At 33.4% G+C, this 21,827-nt stretch overlaps 1 protein-coding gene across 2 annotated transcripts in view; it reads left to right on the top strand.

The window, feature by feature from the left end:
* The first annotated feature begins 2,465 nt into the window (after positions 1-2,465).
* LOC145280112 (GATA-type zinc finger protein 1-like) overlaps positions 2,466-21,827 on the top strand; it is a 39,100-nt gene continuing 19,738 nt past the window's right edge. The window contains exons 1-4 of one of the 2 annotated variants that reach the window (XM_080131864.1): positions 2,466-2,649; positions 10,636-10,938; positions 12,290-12,426; positions 17,349-17,439. In XM_080131864.1, the coding sequence (XP_079987990.1) occupies positions 2,591-2,649; positions 10,636-10,938; positions 12,290-12,426; positions 17,349-17,439 (590 nt within the window). In that variant the 5' untranslated portion in view covers positions 2,466-2,590. The remainder of the gene's footprint in view (positions 2,650-10,635; positions 10,939-12,289; positions 12,427-17,348; positions 17,440-21,827) is intronic. The other variant, XM_080131863.1, reaches the window with a different exon arrangement.

Genomic DNA, 21,827 nt, shown 5'->3' with positions numbered 1-21,827 from the left:
AGATAAATTCTTGTTCTGGAATTCAGTAATACCAAGAGACCAAAACAAAAGATATACTACAACATATGAAAATGGTTAATTGGGGAGAGGAAAAGTATGTTCTCAATGCTTGAGATATAAGTAACTTAAGTGGAACATTCGATACCTATGTATCTCATATAGACTTCAAGTGTTAGCCCCAGGTCGTGGGCCTCTTGATTTCTGAGAACTTCGACTGAAGTAAAATAAAACAAAAAAAATGAAATCATTTTTTTATTCACCCTATCCCTTCTGCTTCATTTTTTGTTATCAAGTAAGATCTATGACTTACTTGTTGTTTCATCAAATACTTTTGCAAGCAAAATCCGATCCCACATTTTGCTAAATCTTATCCTTTGATGAGAAGGAAAGTATTTCTTCGAAACTCTGTGGATTAAGGACTATCCACTTATTTAGTGTTTCCTTTTTAAAATTAAATATGTTTTTAATTTTTTTTCAAAGTGTTTTTTTACATGTTTTATTAAATACTTGTTCTTATATATATATATATATATATATATATATAAGAAATAACAAAAGTCTATTTTACAAATTTAATGATGTTGACCATCTTACCATTTATTCCTTTAATTACATTAACGTTTACAGTTCTCGACAATAACTGTTTCAAAGTGCAAAATCATTCCTTTGGTTATTATATCAATCAATGATTGATTGAGCTTCATAACTTTAGGATGACTGTATTAAAAAAAAGTGAAATATAATTGAAAAAAATCATATTTCCACAGACATATAACAGATTTTACTACACTGACATGACAATGTTTTAAATAATAACCAAGAACTCATCAGGCGAAAAGTTTGTCTTTTCCATTAGATAGCCATTTAGGGAGCCTAATGGAAAAGACATACATTTGCTGATGTTATTAATAATGATGTTATAGATTGAAACATTGTCATGCCAGTGTAGTGAAGCCTGTTACATGTCTATAAATAAATATTAATATATAAATAACTCTATTTGTTATATAGCACTTTTATATAACCCAATGGATATTATTTGGATTTTTCCTACAAATACATTCTTAACTTGGATTACTACAGGGTAGAATGATAAGAATTGCCGCCTCAGAAAAGATGACATGATTCCATTTCTGTTTGATGAAAACCGGTTTTCTTTTTTTGTTGTAGACCATCTACTTGTTGGCCAGTTGTGTTCAAATCACAAGAGCGATAAAAGCCTTCTATCATGTCTGAAAGTGACACAAAGTTCACAAGCAAGATCAAAGATGCACTGCTTTTACAACTCATTTTCTCTACTAATCCAAGTTATGACAACAGGACCATTGCCAACACCCTCAAAATGCAAATCTGGACGGTTCAACGTTTGAGGGCACAGCTCAACGAAGTGTCCGGCCAGTTATGGTCTTTGGTGTGGTTTCAAGTGAGGGCCACATCATGCTACCTCACATCTTCGAAGTCGGCTTGAAAGTCCACACCAAAGTGTACCTGGATGTGCTGAAAAGTGTGGTGATACCCTCAGGTGGCTGCTGACAGACTCTGGGTGTGGCAGCAGGACTCAGAGCTGGCTCATAAATCAAAAGAGACGCAGGCTTGGCTTCAGAAGGAGCGCTTAGTATTTCTCCGTCAAACAAGAAAAAATACACAAAGAAAATACAAGACAGAGCTCTATCTACATCAGCGTGGATATGGTAATCCCATAGATTAAAAACAATGCAACAAAGTCTGGTGGTATCGTGAGATACTGCTGAGTGCCCTGCGCTTGTGGCAATGATGCTTCGGTCCAAAACCATGCTTGAACCCAGAGTCATCATTCATCTGATAAAGTCTTTGTTGGAAGCAATGCTGGCATATATATATATATATATATATATATATATATATATATATATATATATATATATACACACACCGTTTTATCTGCTTAGTTACATATGTTTCAATATATATATATATATATATATATATATATATATATATATATATATATATATATATATATATATTCTTCAGAATAAAAAAATAGACTTTGTCTTACATAGAATAATAAAAATCTTTTGATTTGAAATTTAAACATTTCACGTCATAAATTTTTAAATTCATTGAATGACTAAAATTTTCTATATATATATATATATATATATATATATATATATATATATATATATATATAAAACACTTGTCATTGGCTTAATTCTTTCTCGTAAAGTCATCTTATTTGAAATCAATTACTATAATCTTACGTTATAACTAAAAGCTAATAGTAAATTGTTTATTTCTAACGTGAATAAAACTGATGAAGCTTTACCGAAAACTTAAAGATTAGATTCTAACTTGCTTCTTCTTTTTTTTTTTTTTTTAAGAAATATTTATTTAAAAACTTCTTATGTTTTTTTTTTAACTATCATGTTTAATGTTCACTGTTTAAAAATCCCTTTTTTAAAAGGCGGTAAAAAATCCCCCAAAAAACTTAGACTAAAAATTATATTTATTGGTGAGACATTTCGACTAGAATCGGGGGTTTTCGGTAAAAGCATTGCATTGCATGACCACAGCTTGGAGTCAACGTTTTCTTTTCTGAAATGAAATCATGTCCTGCTTTGAACACCGTCCTACCGCCAACGAATACAAGAGTTTTGATAACCAAATGTAAGTGCCAAAATTAATATCCAATAGTTCGCATTTTTCGAATGAATGAAATCTAAAATTGGAAGCGAGTGTTAATTTTTTTAATACCCAAAGAAGTGGTTACCATTTTTTTTTTTTTAATTGGTCTTTGAAAATTTTAGCTGCAAACTTTACCAAAATTTTTACCATTTTTTTTTTTTTTTTTAAATTTAAATCTTCGTTCTTATTGCTTATTTTAATATCATTTTTGGATAAATTGTCGTAAATACAGAATTTTAAATCTTGAAAGCTGTATTTTAAATCCTTGAAGACATAAATGAAATGTTCATTTTTATATCTAGATTGTATTTTTGGGTTTTCTTCTTTTAATGAAGAAAAATAGTTAAAACTGTTAAAACTCCAAACAAAAGTCTGAAGTTATGACAATTATTAAAATTAAAAGCTGCCAAACAAATTTACGGTTCAGACTTTTGTAAAATTGAATTGAATGGAATTTCTGAAATAAGCATTGCAAAAAAAAAAAAAAAAGAAAAAGGTCATTTGGTACAGGTGTTCGAATATTTTTAAGTTTGATTGCAGCCATAAGGGTACAATTTTATTAAATTTTAATTTCTATATTTGGACAAATGCACATATTTAAAATTATTTCTAATTTAGTTAAAAGTGCACAAATGTCCATTTTGTATTTAACTGTAGCTTTAACATTCAAATAAATTTGTTGGTGCTTATGCACTTTTGATACCACGCTATTTTTAAATAGGATTTTTAGGTTAAATTCAAGTTTCACGATATCTTTATTAAAGTTTTAGGTGGAAATACAGAATAGTTACAAAACACCTTCCCCATGTTAAGAATGGCTTTCAAAATAACGTTATTTCAGCACGGTAACAAAAGTGCATAAGTACCAATTTGTTTTCTAATTCCCTTTGATAAATATGAAGAATTACTCCACCCTCAAATTCCTTTAAAATTACCATTCGTGAAGGTTTTCGGGGTCGCTGAAAACGAAAATAACGTTTAAAATTACGACAAACGAGTAGTTTTAAAGATATAAAGAAATGTTAGTTTTACAAAAGTGGGGATCACTTTTCTATAATAATTCAACGTAAAATGAGCATCCACTTTGTGGCCACGATTTTTTTTTTTTTTTTTTTTTGAGGGGGGAGGGGCTTGGTAAAATTTTACTTTAAGGCCCGTCTCACGTTCGTATAGAAGAAAATGTTTTTTTTGTAGATTCCAGTGTGCTGAAAAAGAATATGAAAACCGTTTCCGTCGGAAATTTACCGTTTGCATGGTATGAACCTCGGAATGCTGGAAGTACGCGCGAGCGCGCGGAAACATAAGCGAGCTTTTTTAATGGCGGAATCGCGCGCGCACTCGCGTACCTGACGGCCTTTTCATAGAGCAATGTAATGTTTGGCGGAAAATTTCAAAGTAGATGAAAAACCAAGAAAAATAAAACAACTTTGCGGGGGAGGGGGATGTCGGAAATACCCTTTTTTTGTGGCGGACAAATCAGTTTTTTGTTTTTTTTTTTTTGAGGGGGGGTGAAGTTGGAATATCATTAATAATCTCGGAAAGACTTTTTTTTTTTTTTCAAAACAATTCTTTTTCTTTAGTGGCGGACAAATTACTTTTTTTTGGGGGGAGGGGGGATAAGTCGGAATCAGAATGATAAAAAATGTCAAAATGACACTTACATTATCTCCGTTGTTGGCAAATGTTCCTTGGCGCGTGTAACCGGTGGCTGCTGGGTGGGTGCTATAAACAAATATAACTTCCGGCGCAAATTAAACCCCACACCCCCACATATACGCGGAAGAATATCAATGAAAGAATTTTTCGAAATTTTTGAAATTATTATATTCTAAAATATATTATAGCACTTTTTGGGTGGAAAATTTAAAATTAGCTGAAAAAGAAATAAAACAAGAAAAGGAAAGCACTCGAAGTTGGAGTAGGGAGGGGGGGGTAATTTATCTTTTTTTTTTTTTTTTTTTTTTTTTTTTACCTGGAACATAGAATTTTCAAAAAGTAACGCACCGACATTTACCAATTAGAACACCATTTAACATTTTCCGAAGATTTTACTGTGTACATTGGGGGCGCGAGCGGGCGGGGGGGGGGGGGGGGGGCGGATGTGATGTTGGGGCGCGCGCCCCAACATCACATCCGCCCCCCCCCCGCCCGCTCGCGCCCCCAATGTACACAGTAAAATCTTCGGAAAATGTTAAATGGTGTTCTAATTGGTAAATGTCGGTGCGTTACTTTTTGAAAATTTGAAAATTCTATGTTCCAGGTAAAAAAAAAAAAAAAAAAAAAAAAAAAAGATAAATTACCCCCCCTCCCTACTCCAACTTCGAGTGCTTTCCTTTTCTTGTTTTATTTCTTTTTCAGCTAATTTTAAATTTTCCACCCAAAAAGTGCTATAATATATTTTAGAATATAATAATTTCAAAAATTTCGAAAAATTCTTTCATTGATATTCTTCCGCGTATATATTGGGGTGGGTGGGGGTGTGGGGTTTAATTTGCGCCGGAAGTTATATTTGTTTATAGCACCCACCCAGCAGCCACCGGTTACACGCGCCAAGGAACATTTGCCAACAACGGAGATAATGTAAGTTGTCAGCGACCTCAATTACCTATAAAACAAACAAATTAGAGTGGTCGGTGTTCTGTAGTAGCGTACCAAGAACTGTTTTGAAAAAAAAAAAAAAAAAAAATGTCTTTCCGAGATTATTAATGATATTCCAACTTCACCCCCCCCCCTAAAAAAAAACTGATTTGTCCGCCACAAAAAAGGGTCTTTCCGACATCCCCCTCCCCCGCAAAGTTGTTTTATTTTTCTTGTTTTTCATCTACTTTGAAATTTTCCGCCAAACATTACATTGCTCTATGAAAAGGCCGTCAGGTACGCGAGTGCGCGCGCGATTCCGCCATTAAAAAAGCTCGCTTATGTTTCCGCGCGCTCGCGCGTACTTCCAACATTCCGAGGTTCATACCATGCAAACGGTAAATTTCCGACGGAAACGGTTTTCATATTCTTTTTCAGCACACTGGAATCTACAAAAAAAACATTTTCTTCTATACGAACGTGAGACGGGCCTTAAAGTAAAATAATACTAGGGGCTTTCTTTCCACCCTCAGAAAATCCTTTAAAATTACCACTAAAATTTTTAAAAAAATTTTAAGAAACAATATGAAGAAATGCACTCACTTCATAGTCACTTTTTTCTTTTTTTTTGAGGGGGATATTCAATTATAGAACTTGTATATTTTTTTTTAACAGGTGCTTATGCAGTTTAATTAACTGTTTTAACGTAAGTAACGCGCCAACATTAACCGAGCAGAAGAACTGTTTAATATTTTACAAAAATTTTCTTTACATTTGGTGGGAGGTGGTGGCGGTGTTGTGGCGGCCGCCACAACACCCCCTGCCCCTCCACCGCCTCCCACCAAATGTAAACAGATTTTTTGTAAAATATAATACAGTTCGTCTGCTCAAAACAGTTAAACTGCATAAGCGCCTGTTAAAAAAAAAACTAGAAGTTCTATAACTGAATATCTCCCTCCAAAAAAAAAAGAACGAAAAACAAACCGGCAGTTCTCCCCCCCCCCTAAAAAAAAAAAAAGTTGATCATAAAGTGAGTGCATTTCTTCATATCTTGGAAATTACTTGTTTCTTGTAATTTTAAAGGATTTTCCGAGGGTGGAAAGAAAGTCTCCCCCCCCCTCTTGGAAAAAATAATCGTGGCCACAAAGTGGGTGCTCATTTTACGTTAAATTATTATAGAAAAGTGATTCCCCCCCCCCTTTTTAAAAACTAACATTTCTTCATATCTTGGAAACTACTCGTTTGCCGTAATTTTAAACGTTATTTTCGTATTCAGTGACCCCGAAAACCTTGAAGAGTGGTAATTTAAAAGGAATTTTCGAGGGTGGAGTAATTCTTCATATTTACCCTTTTTTTTCATAGTTCTTTCCGGAAGTTTACTAGTATAAATTTTTTGTTATTTCTAACTTCGGCCATAGTTTAAAATACTTTTTCTTTTTTCTTTTTTTTTTTTTTCCCTTTGATTCTAATCGACAGGTGCTCTAAATAAAATGGCGTCTCCAGTTTCGGCTATAAAATGTAGAAGCACCGGATTTTTGGGGGGTGGAAAAATGCGGCACCTTTACCAAAAAGTGAAAGAGAACAATATCCATAATTGTTTAATTGGAAATGTTTCGATGTAATTAATGAAAACGACAAAGTTTTTCATTTAATTTTAGATTAATTTATTCTTTCCGGAAGCATCTCCAGTTTAATTTTTTTATTTCATGCTTCGGCCATAGTTTAAAATACTGATTTCTCCCTTGGATTTTTACAGCAAGTGCGCGAAATAAAATGGCGTCTCCAGTTACGGCGATAAAGTGTACAAGTACCAAAACTCCTTTAAGAAGTGCATTCATGAAGGTTTTTCGGGGGTGCTGAAAACGAAAATAGCATTTAAAATTCCAGGCAATCTTGACTAAAGTCGTACGCAACATGGCGGCCGCGAATGGATGTAAAAAAAAATGGAACGGAACACAAATTTTAGCGGAACGGAATTAGTGAGTCGACCGTAGCAAGAAAATAAAACAACTCTACTGTTGATAACTAATGGTAAATTTTTACATTTAGGTCCGTCTCCACAATTTTCTTTAAAATGACGACTTTTAAAGGATAATGCTGGATAAGAAAATCTCATTTAAATTTAGCACAGACAAGTAGTTTTTGAGATATAAAAACCTGTATTATGCACTGTACTTCACTGGCTGCCATGTTTGTACGTGCACGCAATAAACAAATCTACTTCTCTGTGAATGACCCTGCCACCTAGCGGAAACAAATCCACTTCTGAGACTGACACTGCCCCCCCCCCCTATTTTTAATAGTATTTGCGAGTGGTATGTTGATAACGAATATCAGTTAAATTTGGCAAAAATATTTTTGTTTATTTTCAAATAGGACTGTAGTTTCACATAACAATTTCATAAACAAGATACCGTGACAGTTTAATTTCATGGTCCTTTCTCTGCATAATTACCAAAACAATGAAATGAAATAACATTTCATTAATATATTCATAACAAGTACAGAGTAGTTAAAAATTAAAACACGCTTATTAGTTGTTATTAGCAGTAGAGTTTTTTTTGCTAGGCTCTACAGTCGACTTGCTAAATTTCGTTTCACTTAAATTTACATTTTTTTTTTTTTTTTTTTTAACATCCGTTCACTCACGGCTGCCATTCGATGATTGTTGACATTCGTTTCTCTGATATTTTTCTAGTTAGAATTCTTTCTTGTAAGACATTAGGTAATGGGAGGGAGCATATGAAGGTTGCAATATTCTTAAGTGACAGTGTTACCATGAGATGAACTGGATTCGAACTTGGCACACTCAGGTTGTTAGTTTGTGTTGTTAACCACTGAATCATTGTCACCTCCCTGCTGTTACAATCTGGATCTTAGGGATTCCACAATAGATTCTCAACATGGGAATGGGAATCTTTAAGAGGTGTTTTCATACTTGTAAAATAAAGTGCACTATGTCTGCAATGTTGTCCATACATATGCAGAAAGCTGACTGTGGCTAATGTTGGCTGTAAAAGTTTACAGGTTCATGCAAGTGTCTTTTCCTTTTTTCAAAGGGTTCAAAGCATGTAGTTTTAATGATGAATTAGAATGGTATCCATGATCTCAAGATAGATAAGGTTGGAAAGATTAGGAGGTTTGATAGATGTGAAAGCAGTGTCTGAGCAAATGGCAAGGTACTATCTTGAGAGAATTGGTATGTGGACCAATAGTATGCCTTCCTCTGCGAATTACTTATTCGGATTGGATGCTAGCTAGAAATAATGTAGATTTTAGATTTTTTTTCTCGTATTCCACTTGTTTGGGGAATGTAACCATAAATTGATTATGGGCGGAGTGCATTTAAGTAATAAGATTAAGCTAGCTGAGTAGTGTAAGTTGAATACCATATTGCTGGAAATGCAAGATTTCTGGAAAAATCTAGAAACCTTTATTCAACACACGTGAACGTAAGTGGTGGGTTATTAAAATAAAATAAAAATCAGATATGGCCAGCATCTCGCACTAGACAAGGCTAAGATGAAGAAACGCTTCAAAAATAAACTAGCTTGAGTGATGGCTTGGAGAAAGGATTCTCTAACCCTTAAACTAGCTAAGGGGAATCAACAAGAAGCTAGTAAACATTATTTAAAGTAGTTTACACAAAAAAGGTAACTGACTATGCCGTGAACTTAGATGCAGATAAGCATCAGGAAGAACTGTATCAGTTTGAATAGATACGTTTGGAAAGTCAGGCTGTTCCACTTGGGAGGTTTGTGAATGATTTAGAGAGCATTTGAAGGATCACTTCACCCAATTGCTTAGATTTTAATGATTAATCCAAAATTAGTTCTTCCTACCATTTATGATTTAATTTAGTTCATTGGACATCACCTTAATATGAATTTCTTTAGTGATGTAAACATGCACTTGTTGCAGGTTTAGTGGTGCATGTGAATGACTGATTTGATGCAGATGAAATCTTCATATATAAAAGCGAAAATGTGTGTATGTATGTTCGCTTTTTGTGTATGTCTGTAAAAAGGCTTTTTTCGCTGGACTTCCCGGTCGGCTCATTCCTTAAAACTTTTTATATGCTGTCTAAATGATAATATCTAAGAGTTACGAACGGGGGTCGCGTGTGTATTTAATTTGCCCGACTTTCACGTGCTAATTTTTCCAGATTTTTAGATCGTCATGGGTATCTTTCGCTTTTCAGTATAAAAAAGCGAAACTCTATTCGACTCGGCACTCCCCGGTGGTCTCCGGAAAGCGATGTAAACGTTTGGTCAATGTCGGCTTTTTAGCGTCATATCAAACAATTGCTTTCGTCTGGATAGTCCCCTAATAAATAGGGAGCTGATTTTCCCCCAAGTTGGGTAAAAACACACAAACCGAGTTATTGAACTCATTAAAAACTGTTCCGCAGAAAATGTTAACTGCTGACTACCTGTTGCTTACGTCGTCATAACGCTCGCAGAAAATGTTAACTCCATGCTTTCCACTTGATCTCATTAAGTCATTAGGTGCACGTACCTGTCAATTCTCTTCCTACTTAAATAAATTCAAACGTCTTTCAGTAACTCTTTCTTGCTGGCCGATTGGTTAACGTGTCATGTTTTTTTTTTTTTTTTTTTTTTTTTTTTTTCACACATTTTATTTTCCAACTTCACCTCAGGTCTTCGGGTTCGATGCTACCTACATATCAAAACTTTTTTGACCCCCCCCCTCCGGTGTTTCTCACCTGAGCAATGTTGGGTAGCCCCGTTAGTGTTTAAGATAAAAGGGATAGGGGTACAGAAGAAATTGAAAATAGCAGTTAGGCCACACAGAAATTTCTCTTCGTTTGAAATATGGGCTTCATTAAGTAGGGGATCATGCTGAGCTCACACTACTTGAGAAAAGTCATGTTTCTAAATAGCCTGCAGATAAGCACTTCTGAGTGGATACTGTCAAGCTGTTATCTTTATTGGACATCAGGGTAGTCCTTCTGAGTGGTCGAATGGGGATGACCAAGAATAAGATCAGATGTCTAGAATTTCTGGTCAAAGGTGCATATATTCCAGGAGATCAGAAGTCATAGCCAGCCTTCAAGCAGTTTGTTTTTCTGAGGGTTGGCAGTCAATTTGATCTGTGTGCCTCTTTAAGCAAGATGGGCCTTTGAGGCTTAAGCTGAAGGAATGTGCTATTTTACTTTCTAAGACCTTAGCATCTAAGACTAATACACACATTTTCGCTTTGTCAATGTCAATTTTTTTTTTTTTTTATATAGTACTCAAAAGAAAAAATAAAAAGATGAAAACTATTGGAGTATTGTGTAATTTCTCAAACTAAAATCTGGATGGTTTCTCACATTTTTGACTCTGAGACCGTTTAATATTTTTGTATATTTGATTTGTATTTCTTCAGATTAGGACAAATACTTTCTCAAAGTGTTTCTCAAGAACAAGAGAATTGGTCAAGTGAAACTTATGAAGACAAGACTCTAAAGTTGCTAGACAATTCTGTTGACTTCTTTGCAATGTCCAAGTCACCCACCATAAAATCTTCTGTTTCCGTTTTCTGTTCATCAACTACAACCAATAGAAGACGGGAAGCCAATCCCTGCAGAAGTGCTCCAAAAGTTGATCCTAATTTTCGAGGAATCTCATTTACACGGCAGACAAAAATAATTAATGGAAAAGTTGAAGTAAAAATGATACCATTACTCAAGTAAGATTTTATTTTTTTAATTTATTTTAATTTTTTTTATATTTTATTTATTTTATTTTTATTTGTATTTATTTATTTTTTTCAGGAATTTTCTTTAACCTCCATAAACACTTACCTTCTCGTTTCAGTGATTGATATCGAATTATTTGAAAGCTGATGCTACCAAATTGGGCTGTTTGATATTGGCTTCCTGACCTTAAATACACCAAACATTGACACGTTTTCTTTTGTTTTTTTATTCCTTTTCCTTTATAAAACTCGATCATTCTGCAAAGTCAAAAACAAAAACGATTTTCCTCTACAAAGCAATCAAATTAAACATCGTGTATAAATATGTGAAGGTGTAAAGAACTTGAAGCATAATTTTTTTTTTTTTTTTTTTTTTTTTTAAATTACGGGATTCGGCATTAAATAACCTGAAAAGGGTTGATATGCTGTAAAACAATCACACCAACTTACTTGAAAGCTGGTTTTGTTTCTACTCGCGTTTCTGGCAAAAAAAAAAAAATGGCTAATTTTTCAACAATTTTGTTAATATTGTTTTGAAGTTATTTTATTGATATGATCTTTTTTCAGGTTGTCAACTGCAAAATGTATGTTTACCGTCTTGAACAGGAAAACATTTACTACGTGTATGTAGTGAAAAGAATTTCTGTCTCTGTGGGGAAGTTAGCTGTTTTTAAAAATAAATAAAAAAAAAAAAAGACAACTTGCCATTATTTTTTTTTTTTTTTCACCTCTCTCCTGTTTTTCTCTAGTGATGATAGATTTTCTTTTTTTTTTTTTTTTTTTATTGTTTAAGCACATGGTTTTATTTACCATATAAAATAATTTTGAATTTACATAGTCTAAAATAAAAATGTCGAAGTTTTAAAGGTTTTTAAAAAATTTTTTTTTTATTTAATAAATTGTTAAACATTTCCCAAATAAATAAAAACAGGCATTCTGCCATTTCTATTTAACTCCTTATTTTATTTTCGTTCAATGTACATTAAATTAAATAGGTTTCAGCATTACTCATAGCTAATTTATATATTTTACTTAAACCATATTTCAGAAAAAACAAACTTGTCAAGTTTCATTGTGCATGTAAAACGCTGAAAGTAAAATTAGGTTGAGAAAATAATTGCCATCCAAACAAGTCAAGAAAGAGGCTAACTTGGTGATGAACGATAACTTAATATTATTAACATGTCATGTTGGCGTTCCTAGTTAGCTAGCATATTTCTCTTTGTTTAAAGATGGCTAATGGTTTTTTTATCAATTTGACATAAAGCAATCCTAAATCTTTTTTTGGTCCCTTAATTATATTTTAACTGAACATGGTAATAAGAACTTTGTTTGTTTTCAGGAATTATAAATTAAGAAAACGCAAGCCTCGTTGCCAAAGACCTTGCTATGATACGGACTCTGTTAGTGGATCAGACTTGGACAATTCTCCGAAAACCAATTCTAAGCAGGCCCATAATGAGTCGTTTGAAAGTCTATGTAAGTGTTAACAATGCATTATTCCATCCATCTTTTTATTTATTTATTTTATTTTTATTTTTTTTTTTGGAGGAGGGGGGGGGTTTATAAAATATCTTTGTTACAATAATTGTTAGCTTGTTTTAGAACATTGCAGGTTGTATCTGATGTTCTTAAACTGTAGTGAATTATGGTTTGCTGTAGATGTTAATAAATCTATTGATCCAAAAGGCATAAATCTGACCGAAGTACCACTAACCCTAGGTAGGTTGAACCGGCCTTCTCCAAAAGAGGAAGTTTCATGGGATTACAAAATTAACAAGTTGTCCCCTGTTGCATGTATATCGTTGTCAGGGAAGATGACAACGTTGGGTTCATACAGAAAGGTGTCGACGTCTTTCTACATACAGCCTCTGGTATTATCAAATGGTCACCTATTCGATACTGATCACTCAACATTGTTTAACTAGGGATCTAACGGGAACTGGTGTGCCAACATGATTATGCCATGTTGAAGGCATGCATAATGATTTAATCTATAAATATAAAAGCGAAAATGTTTGTGTGTGCGTTTTCATGTATGTCCAAGAAAGGCTTTTTTCCGAGAACCGATCGGTCGCCTCACAACTTAAAACTTTTTATATCGCACCTAAATGATATTACGAGTTAACAACCGGGGTAGCCTGCCTATTTAATTTGCCCGACTTTGAAAAGATAAATATCCGACAATTTTCGATCGCCGCATGGGCATTAAGCTTTTTCGTATAAAAAAAAAAAAGAAAAAAAGAAGCGAACAGACTCGCGGTAAATAAAACACTGTCCCGCACTCAGTTGATGTCATTAAACTCTTAAAATACGGGCACCTACCATTAAACGTCACACCTTTTTTTTTTCACATTTTATTTTCCAACTGTATGTCAAAGCTTTGTTTTTTTTTTTTTTGTTTTTTTAATTTATTTATTTATTTATTTTTTTTAAACAAACACCCGGGACACCCGGCCAACGATTTTTTTTCATTTACCCAAAAACACACACCTACAAAACACCGGGCAACGCCAGGTACCCCCTGCTAGTTTATTACATAAATCTCACCTGTCTGTTTAAATGTATGTATGTTTGTTTATATGTCTGCCTAAAACTTTCAACAGTGCCAACAAATTTTTCACAAGATCGGTATCCTTTTGAAGCTCAACTTTTCAGATGACAAATATCGAAAAATTGGTTAAAAACATTAATTCCTTCACCCTCAACTGGGCAGTTCCCCCCCCCCCCCCTTATCACCATTTTTGCAAGTCATCTTGTTGGTTGGAATAACTGCATCCGGCACTATCTGATGTGTAAAATAGCCAATTTTACAGTTGTAGTGAATGACCATCCGTGTGGCAAGAATCACACTCTAAAAGAGGTAACCCCTTTTAATATTTATAGGCATATATAGAACATGGCTAATCTAGAGGAGTAAACCTCGATAAAGAATCGTGTTATTCTCATGGGTAGCAGTAGTTCATGTGGCATCCAACAAAAGTGAGGGAATGGTTGTGGATGATTGTATTCCTGACGAGCACAAAACTCCAGTTAATGAAAAACCCTGGTGCGATGGTGTCTCGGCAAAGTACTCCTCCTTTTGGAGGCCTTGTTATCAGGAAGGGTAGCCACTTGCATAATTTTTCTTCAAACAAATTATGATTCTAAAGTGTCCATAAGACATAACCGTGCAAACCACGGAAACCTGCCTAAAACTATAGTTGATCAGTATTTTTATTTTCTTGTGGAGGTATGAAGGAATTTGTTATTTCCAAGATTTGCCACCTTGATGGTAAAAGTCTAGGGCACATTTGTCTTTTTGACCAGATTCTGTTATCTGGTTTAAGTAGTCCAATAACTTGTATCATTCCACTTGGCGGTTTTGATTGGCTCACACTTAGAAAAGCTCTTTTACAAAGTCACCTCTTATCAAGGCATGGAGGCTACTCCAGGATAAGTTAATGAGTGTACATTAGTCAATGGGACAATGTTGTAATAATTGTTAGTAGTGGAAATTTGGTAAAATGGATTACTTAAGGGGACGGCTCATCTTGGACTTGAAGACTATCATTAGGTACCGCCAACCTGCACTAGTTTTAATCCTTGCTGTATGCAACATGATGCAATTGTAATTTAATTTAAATTAACATCCTAACTTTTTGCCATTTAAAAGAAGCTTCAAACAAACTGCTAATATTGGTCCCCCTGATTTATCAGAGGGACCTATATTTTCAGTGGCTTCCATGCATCCGTTAGTCCGGACTATTGCCAGATAACCGTCCATTAGTTTTTCCTGAAATTTTGCTACAAATTCTATTTCATTAAATAAATGTGCACAGTAAAAAAAAAAATTTTTTTTACAAAAATTCCCGTTGCGCCCCCAAGGGTTCAAAAGAGGTCAAAAATGGTCCAAAATGACACATTTTGCCCCATAACTTTTGATCCATTCATTAGATTTTTTTAAAACTTAACCAAAATGTGGAGCCTATTGTTCTTAATATAAATCCAGTATGGGTGACCCTGACAAAATTCTGGTTTGCGTCTCTGGGGACTTTCAGTGCTAAAAACGCCTCTTTTTGTGGCTCTTTTTTTCATATTTCTCAACAAAAACTTGATATGTCTGACTATATAGTGGTTTTTCATCTTGATCAACTCAAATATACATGTGTTAAGGCCTGAAACTGTACCGTTATCCATTTACACTGGGATTCGTCATCCCTAGGGGCTCAAAAGAGGTCAAAAATGCCCCCAAATGACACTTTTTGCCCCATAGCATTTGATCTATCGATTAGATTTTCCTGATCTTGGCCAAAATGTAGAGGCCATTGTTCTTAATGTAAATTCAGTATGGGTAACCCTGGCAAAATTCTGGTTCGCATCCCTCTGGGACTTTTAGGGCTAAAAAACGTGCCTGTTTGGAGATCTTTTTTCATATTACTCAAGAACCTGATATGCATGTCTATATAGTGGTTTTCCATAGTGCTGAATTCAAATATACATGTTTTAAGGTGTGAAACTGCATCGTTTGTCCATTTTGACTAGGCTTCGGCATTCCCAGGAGCTCAAAAGGGGGTCACAAATGCCCCCCAAATTGCAAAAAATGACACTTTTTACCCCATAACTTTTGCCCCATCCATTGTATTTTTCTGAAACTTGGCAAAAATGTGAAGGCAAGGTTGGCCCTTCTCACATTCATCATTTCTTCACTATTTTTTGTGGCGTCATCTCACATGCAGCACCAGAGGAAGACCACGCATGTGCAACTTATTTAAAAAAATTTTTACAGCATACAAAAATAATGGAAATGCGAGACAAAAATAGTGTTTACATTATTGATTCTTTAAAACAATGTTCCTATATAGTGACGTTTTTGAAGCTGTAGATATACCCATGTTTTAAAAATCTAGCAAAAATCAAATAATTGCCGTATTTTCTTGAAATTTTTGATATTTACTCCTTACTAAATAAACTTACACAATAAAAGTAGGTTTCGTTAAATAGGAGAAACATTTTTTAGTTTTTAATAATTGACTTGTTCGGCATTCAAGTAAATATAGGTCGATAAAAATTTCAACATTTTTGAAAGCTGAAAAGATCAAATAATGAAGTTATTTTTATATATTTTTAAAATCCCATTATTTCTTTCACTTACCTTAAAGTTGTAAATAAAATTGGACATAAAATCAATATTATGTTAAAAAAATAAACACTTTTTCTTGATAATTAAAAAAAAAATTTTTCTCTGTAATATAATTATTTGAATTACAAAAAAAAAACATAATTCTAAAAAATTTAAGTTTTAAATGATATTAAATTCAAATATTATGTGATATGAAGTTTAAACAAAGATTTCTTTTTTTTTTTCTTATATCGGGTTTCCAATATTAAAAAAATATTTATATAATAGAATATAAGAGTCTTGAGATAATAATAAAAATTACAAATACAAAATCGACCTAAAAAAAAAAAAAAATTGTTTTTATTTAATATGAAAGAGGGTGATACTTATTTTCTGGCGTTTTTTTTTTTTTTTTTCCAAAAAAGTATGGAGGCCTGTAAGTAACACTATCTTTTAGATATATAAATGTCAACAGAAGACGTTAAAGTTAATTTTGTTTTAACTCTCATCTGTGGAGTTTGTTAAAAAATCTATTTATTTTCGTATGTAAATATAAAAATCCAATCGCAAAAAAACGTTACTTCCATTAACACTTATAGCCCCAATGCTCATCTAAAGAAATTGACTCGGAAAATAGTAAACATGATATGCTTTTCAGCTGGAAAGCAGGAAAAAATAAAGGAATCTTGGTATAGATAATCAAAACCAACTTTTATAATATTTGTAACAACTAAAACATTTGTCAAACAAAAGGAACTTAAAACCTTGTGTAAATATGGCATAACCATGTTGACACCCTGGTTCTTGTAAGATCACCAAAGTTAAGCAACATTGAACCTAGTCAGTACTAGATGGGTGACTATTTGGGAATTCTAGGCACTGTATGTGGGAGATCGTTGACACCTCCTTCCAAGAGCTGCAAAACACCTAACGTCATTTCCTCTGACGGAGATGTACATGTGACTGGAAACTACTTGTGAATTTCATACTACCATGGAACTTCCTCCTTTAGGGCAAACCGGTTCAACCTGTCTAGGATTAGTGTCGCTTCGTTGGGGTTGGTTGGTACATCCTTACATGTAGATTGGAGAAAGTTGTACAGTGTCTGAGTAAAGGAAGTTGGTTGTCTGCAGATATGAAATAGCTTAAACTTTTTTTTTTTTTTTTTTTTTTTTTTTTTATCAGTCTTTGGTATAGTAATGTAAACCCCCCCCCCCTCCAGAAAATTAATGATTACTTCAACACCCAAAATCAAATTTTGAAATTTGAAAAAAATTTTTAAACTGAAATTTTTCTTCAGCAAAAATATGCAACTCCTGTGGCACAAAAAAAACTCCCTTGTGGCGAGATGCTGAAGACGGAACCCCATTATGCAATGCCTGTGGAATACGGTTAGTAAAATTTCTAACTTACTACATTTCAGGTAATTTAATGACATGTTCATTAAATTTTCTGGTAAGAATAATTTGTTTCTGAATTTTTGAGATAAGGATTGATAAGTTAGATTATTTAAACTACTATTCTCATCTTGGTTATTTTCGTTCAATATTTCAGCCGATTTTAATTGCTGAACTTTTTAAGCGCATCTTTTTGAAATTTGTAATCTTTGAACTCTGAACCTAAATGGAATTTTAACGGAAACTTAAATCTTTTAATCTGCAGCGCTAGTTTGTGCTGCTTCAGTCAACCATGGCCAGGTAGAAGTGTTAATTATTTTATTCTTAGTAGTCAACTAGTTGAGGGTAATTCAAAGGTTACCTTTCCATTGGTTACTATACAGATGTAGAGAAGAGCATCACTTTTTTTTACTTGAATTGCTCCACTTATCCTTGATCATCTGTAATGTTCAGTGTTTAGCAAAAGAGCATTAAAATGCAGTTAATCACTGGTACAAAAGTATCATGACAAAAAACTGATATATATATCATACAAATGTGGAAAACTATACAAAGATAAGACCGGTTGCCCCTTGAAGGTAAGTTTAGAAGAATACTGGAAAACTGTAACCTGGGAAGAGATCGAAAAGTTGGCACTAGTTGATCACATATGGGGGGAGGGGGGGGAGAAGAACACTCTTCCCTTTGTGGAACGAGGTCAAAATAATTGACAGGGATGCAAGGTGGAGGGTCAGGCGACTCAAGGAGGCAGCACATATGCTAAAAAAAAAAATTACTAAGCAGACCAAGCCTAGTGATTAATAGCATTTAGGAGATTCTAATTTTAGAAAAAACATTACATACCCTTAAAATTTTGGCAATGGAAGGGAGATAATCCCTGTCGATTTTTATTAGAATTGCCTCCTCTTTGGCAACCAACTTTTCCACAAATATGAAATCAGACTCAAATAATACAAAAATATCTACAGAGCAAGTAACTTTTTTTTTTTTTTTTTTTTTTTTTTCTCCCCCAAACAGCAACCAACATGTCGGAGGCCAATCCGACTGAAACGTTGCCCAACTAACACTGAAGATGAGAACAATAGTCCGATCAATACAAGTAATGTAAACAATCGGCCCTCATCTAAAAATTTAGAACTTTAAGAAGACATTAAATAATTTTTTTCTTTTGTATGATTAAACCAAGGATTGAATTTCAATCTTCTAGCTTGTAAGGGAATACTCTATGCATCTAAACAATGTTAGGTTTCAAGCTCCCAAAATTCATATGTTGATTGTCAATCAGTTCTAGGGGTTAATGGTTCAGTCCTTACTACAGGTAATAACTAAAAACAAGTATTTTTACCTAGTTATTGTTGATGGAATAAGGTCAATTTACTCTTGATTAAATTATTCAGTTAAAAAAATATGTACCACCTGAAGATGGTTCGTTACATTGGCTAAAATGTTGTGAAAATAATGAGGATGAGAATGTTAATTTGAATAATTGAAAATGCTTTTAAATTAATTGAATTTTGAAAACCTAATGTTGTGAAGAGGAGGGATATTCTGCATATGCATTTTTGATAGGTCACTGAAAAACTAATTCCAATCACAGACATACATAATAGGCATCCTTAAATTATAATTTCATGAAGATTTCACACTGCTATTTTATTTATTTTTTTTTTTTAGCTCTGTTCTTTGTTTTTTTTTTCTCTGCTCTTGGTTGCCTTTTTTCTTTTTTGCTCTTGGTTGCCTTTTTTCTTTTTTGCTCTTTGTTGCCCTTTTTTTTTTGCTCTTTGTTGCCTTTTTTTTAGCTCTTTGTTGCCTTTTTTTAGCTCTTTGTTGCCTTTTTTTTTGCTCTTTGTTGCCTTTTTTTTTGCTCTTTGTTGCCTTTTTTTTCTCTTTGTTGCCTTTTTTTTTCTCTTTGTTGCCTTTTTTTGCTCTTTGTTGCCTTTTTTTGCTCTTTGTTGCCTTTTTTTTGCTCTTTGTTGCCTTTTTTTTGCTCTTTGTTGCCTTTTTTTTTTCTCTTTGTTGCCTTTTTTTTTCTCTTTGTTGCCTTTTTTTTTTCTCTTTGTTGCCTTTTTTTTGCTCTTTGTTGCCTTTTTTTTTGCTCTTTGTTGCCTTTTTTTTGCTCTTTGTTGCCTTTTTTTTTAATCTTTGTTGCCTTTTATTTTTTATTTGCTCTTGTTGCTCTTTTGCTCTTTTTGTTTCCTGCTTTGTAATATGTATCTTTATACTGGACTTGTAAATGGTTATAAAATATTTCCTCTTTAACGACAAATACGTAAATATTTTCAGTGACTTTTAATGGAAAAGGGTTGCATGAAGTTGCATTATTAAAAGCATGCAGATTTCAAAATAAAACTGAAGATCACCAAAGATATGAATCTGCTTTCAGTAATGTGCTTCAGAATTCAAATCTTGATTTTTAAATCCTGTGGTGTTTGAAGATGAAAACTTGATGGAGCAGTTCATAACTCAGTTGGTTGACTAGCCATATGAGCTGCAATACTGTCTCTTATGATAAATGTATGCTATAAGATATTTGACTTACAGTAACTGTATGCTGCAAGAACGTATATTCATAAGCTTTACATTTACTGTTCAAATTTTAATAATAGTAACATCCAATTGTCTTTAGTTTGTCCTATCAACACTTTTAGGGTTGTTTAATGCCAAATCCTATAATTTTCCTAAGTTTTATGCTTTAAGTTTCTTTTTCTTTAATTTATTTTTATATTATGAAAATTTTGTTTTAGCCTTTGCAGAACATGATTGAATTTTGCAAAGAGAAAAAAAAACAATAGCACCAAAGTTTGATACATTTTTGGACATGTTTTTAACCATATCTTTTGTTTTTCAAATTAAAGTGCACTTACCCCCCCCCCTTCTATTTCACAACCAGAAAAATTTTGTTTGTCTATTGCTTAGAAATTTTAGTTTCCATTCTGGCTGATGGCACCCAATTCCCCCCCCCCACTAGTCCCTTATATAAAGGGAAAACGTCTGTATGCATATGTCTGCTAAAAACTTGCTATCCGTATCAAGCAGGCACGAACATGATAATGTTATAACAGAAAAATTGGAAAAAAAAATCGATTATTTTGTGTAGAAATGTCATTTTGTTTGAAGGGGGTCAGATAAAAACCTTGCTTTCGATGCTGTTAGCAAAATGCATGTGCAAACTGTCGTTTTGTTTTTTTACGTTTTTAAAAAGGTAAGTTTGCAAGATAATGCCTGTATTCTTGTGTTAAGTTATGCAAGTTGGAGCCCAGCAGTCGTTTATTTTTTTTTTATATATATATTTGTGCTTAGAAAATTTGGTTTCTCTGCTGGCACCCAAGTTCCTTTTATTTAGAAAATTTATTAATTTTTTAAATTTTATTTTATTTTTTTTTTTAATGACCGGGCAACACCTCTCCTCCCCTCTTTAGATAATTAAGCAAAAGAAAACTGATTCACAAGATCTAGGATTGATGCCTCTTATTTTTTATTTTTTTTATTTTTTTTTTTTTTCCACATTTTATTCTACATTGGCTATCGCACTCTTTGGCATTACTCTAAAAGAAATGAGAACTTTATGTACACCTCCCATCTCTAAGCCCCCATATTTTTTTTAAAATTAAGATTTGCTGTTTATAGATGTCTATTGCAAGATACATTATAAAAATTTAAATACAAAATTAATATTGCAATTGGATTTGTTGTAAAATTTTATTGACTGTAATATCTTTTGGAATCTGCAATTGGATCCTATTAATACTAGATGAAGTGTTTTGAAATCTGTGGAAAATATTGGATTGGCGGTTATCAAAAATTAGTTTCATCTAATTTGAATTTTTTAGATAGAATGTCTCTATATAAAAGTTAGGTATGTGTTGTACAAAACTTTAGAATAGTTACTAATAGTGATTAATATGGTATTTTAAGTACAGGGTGAGATAAATTTGTCGCTCTAAAAAAAAATAACACTAGAATTTTATTTTAAGACTTTTGAAAAAAAATCAATTCAGGAAACTTGATTATGTAGTAGAGCTAATATCTATTTAATGTAGCCACCTTCAGCCTCAATCACCACCTCAATACTGGTCTGGAACTGGGAGCATGCCTTTTCTATAAGCACCAGCGAGAGATCACCGGATGGCAGGAACTCAGGCTGGCTTTGGTGTTGTGGGAGGTCATGTTGGTGATGTTCTCGACGTATGACTTAACGAAGTAGGTCAGGAGGAGGAGGGCCCATTGAGAGAATGGTTCAAATTCATAGCACTTCTGAATCTAAGCCCGGATCTCTTTGGACGGCCAGTGCCGAGTTGTGTTGTCATACCCAGGGTCTGCCAGCGGCAACCTAATTGCACCAGAGGATCACCACACTCCTCAGCACATCCAGGTACACTTTG

This window comes from Euprymna scolopes, chromosome 7 (assembly GCF_053919585.1).
Source record: "Euprymna scolopes isolate OS-2025 chromosome 7, ASM5391958v1, whole genome shotgun sequence".
NCBI classification, from domain to species: domain Eukaryota; kingdom Metazoa; phylum Mollusca; class Cephalopoda; order Sepiida; family Sepiolidae; genus Euprymna; species Euprymna scolopes.
Note: the sequence above shows the minus strand (reverse complement) of the source record. Positions and strands in the feature narration are given on the sequence as shown.